Genomic DNA, 2,470 nt, shown 5'->3' on the forward strand with positions numbered 1-2,470 from the left:
TATTTCAAATTATTATTTATATATACATTTAATTATATATGTATTTATTTACAAATATTTGTTCGTGAATCGTCGGGAATGGTCGAAAGTCAATTGATTTCATGAAACTGTTCAAAAATTTTGAGACTCGATATTGCAGACTTTGCTTATCATGTCGAATTCATATTAAGATTAAGTTTAAATTTGGTCGGAAATTTCCGGGTCGTCACAGATTTATTCCCAAGATTATATCAACTCGATTCAGAAAAAGAAGCAAAAGTAGGGGACCGGATTTCAAAAAGTGATGCAGGCATTATTTTCAACTGGCAATAGACAAGGTCGATTACATGGAGGAACTCGGGTGATCTGATTCAATTACAAACAGCTCTTCAAGCATTTCAGCTCACTTCTGGCAACGACAGATGGAGATGGCTTTGGGATAGCAGCGGTATTTTCGTTACTTCTGAAATGTCAGTAAGAACAGATGAAAAAATCCTAATAAATTCATTTCAAAATCAAGAAACTATCCGTAATAAATTTGTTCCAAAGAAGGTCGAGATTTTCGCATGGAGATCGATTCGCAAAAGGATTCCAACCCTAGTTGAGTTAGATAAAAAATCTATTAATCTTGACTCGGTAAGGTGCCCGATATGTGATGATGATCTCAAAACAGTAGATCACGCTTTGGTATTTTGCAAATTTGCTTCAGAGATATGGTTACAAGTTTTTAAGTGGTGGAATTTAAATATCACATCAATCTTTTTGGTGGGAGAAATCTTCAAAGACACGAGTCCGTTTACAAGTTCGAGTAACATTAGCACCATATGGGAAGCGATTAAGTGGATAACGGGTTATTTAATTTGGAAAAATCGCAATCGGAAGGTATTTGGAAAAAAATCATCTTCAACTTCGATGATCTTCAACAACATTCAAGGCAAAAGTTATGAATGGATCTACACAAAAGCAAAGAAAAGCAAGCTCGATTGGCATATTTGGGTAACTAATCCTGCTTCGTGTTCGTTCACCTCACGCCAGATAGGGATTGGTTAACATTATTTGTACTTCGCTCGCGTTTAGTCCGTGTTTTGGTCGCTTCGAGTCCTTCTTTGTATAGTTCTTGTTTTGTTGTCTAGTTGCTTTATAGTTAGCCTGTAGAGTTACATGTATATATCAGTTCGAGTCATAAGAGTCCCATGTACATAATAATTCGAGTTGTTTCATGTTTACTAGTAATAACATCTTTCTGCTTTTCAAAAAATAAAATATTATTTAAAACAATTTTATAATAATAATATAATATATAATTCTAATATAATATTCTCCGAAATTATGTCATAATTTCAAACGAAGCAAAGCAGACATACATTTAAATACATATAAGGATTATGAAATAACCATTTTAACTTCAATTGACAACATGAGTCCGTCAATTAATATTAAATTAATGTATCATTTCAAACAATATTATTTATTATTACTTAAAACAATTTTATAATAATAATATAATATATAATTCTAATATAATATACTCCGTAATATTTTAGGTAATGAAATTTGTATATCAAATTAGATTAGGAAATCTAATAATTCGATTAATATATGGAAATAATTGATAGAGTGACACGTGCCATGAATAAATGAGGAGTTGACACGTGTCAGGAATTAACCAGGAGTTGACACATAAGATTATAATCACGCGCTTTATATAATGTGTGTGTGTGTGTGTGTGTGTGTATATATATATATATATATATATATATATATATATATATATATATATATATATATATATATATATATATATATATATTAACATCCCGCCAAATTCCATTTGACAATGTGTTAATCATAGGTCCCACAGTAACGGTCACGCCCTCTACATGAGACGTTTTCAAAAAAATATTCGCATTTATTTTATTAAAACCATTGACTTTAAAACTTAAGTTAACAATCATAAAGAAATACTATTGTGATCGTAACCACAAGCCAACAGTATTTAACAAGTGTAAAAGGTTAAATGCGAAAATAAATATTTTCTTTAAATAAATCATGCTGACTCCACAGCAAGACCATGCACCAAGGAAACAGCGGAAGCTAGTACCTCTATGAGCCTGAGAACAAACACGCAAAAACAGGTCAACAATAATGTTGGTGAATCTACAGGTTTAAGTAATATAAAACAGTATATGAAAAACAGTATTCAGAAATTATTTGTTTTTAGACAACGAGATTTCATAACGTACAACCCATGTGTTGTAAAAAGTACATACATTCATGAGCACTTGAATACTAGCTAAAGACCTGCGTATAGTTTATAACTACACTTATCATTTACCCCGTATATTGTATACACTTGTTCGAGTATACTTATAGTTCTAAGTAAATGCACCACAGTTATAGTAGGGTTAGGTTTGTCTAACCTAACGAATCCGTCCATCTAATTTGTGCTTACTCGAAGGTAATTATAGTATTCAAGCTAGGGGTTTAAATG

General features: G+C 31.3%; 1 protein-coding gene across 1 annotated transcript; it reads left to right on the forward strand.

Moving 5' to 3' along the window:
• Positions 1-447: 447 nt before the first annotated feature.
• On the forward strand, positions 448-1,029 carry LOC139870141 (uncharacterized). Its single transcript, XM_071857988.1, has one exon. The coding sequence runs from the start codon at positions 448-450 to the stop codon at positions 1,027-1,029; it is 582 nt and encodes a 193-aa protein (XP_071714089.1).
• The last annotated feature ends 1,441 nt before the right edge of the window (positions 1,030-2,470 follow it).

This window comes from Rutidosis leptorrhynchoides, chromosome 10, assembly GCF_046630445.1.
Source record: "Rutidosis leptorrhynchoides isolate AG116_Rl617_1_P2 chromosome 10, CSIRO_AGI_Rlap_v1, whole genome shotgun sequence".
Lineage (NCBI taxonomy): Eukaryota > Viridiplantae > Streptophyta > Magnoliopsida > Asterales > Asteraceae > Rutidosis > Rutidosis leptorrhynchoides.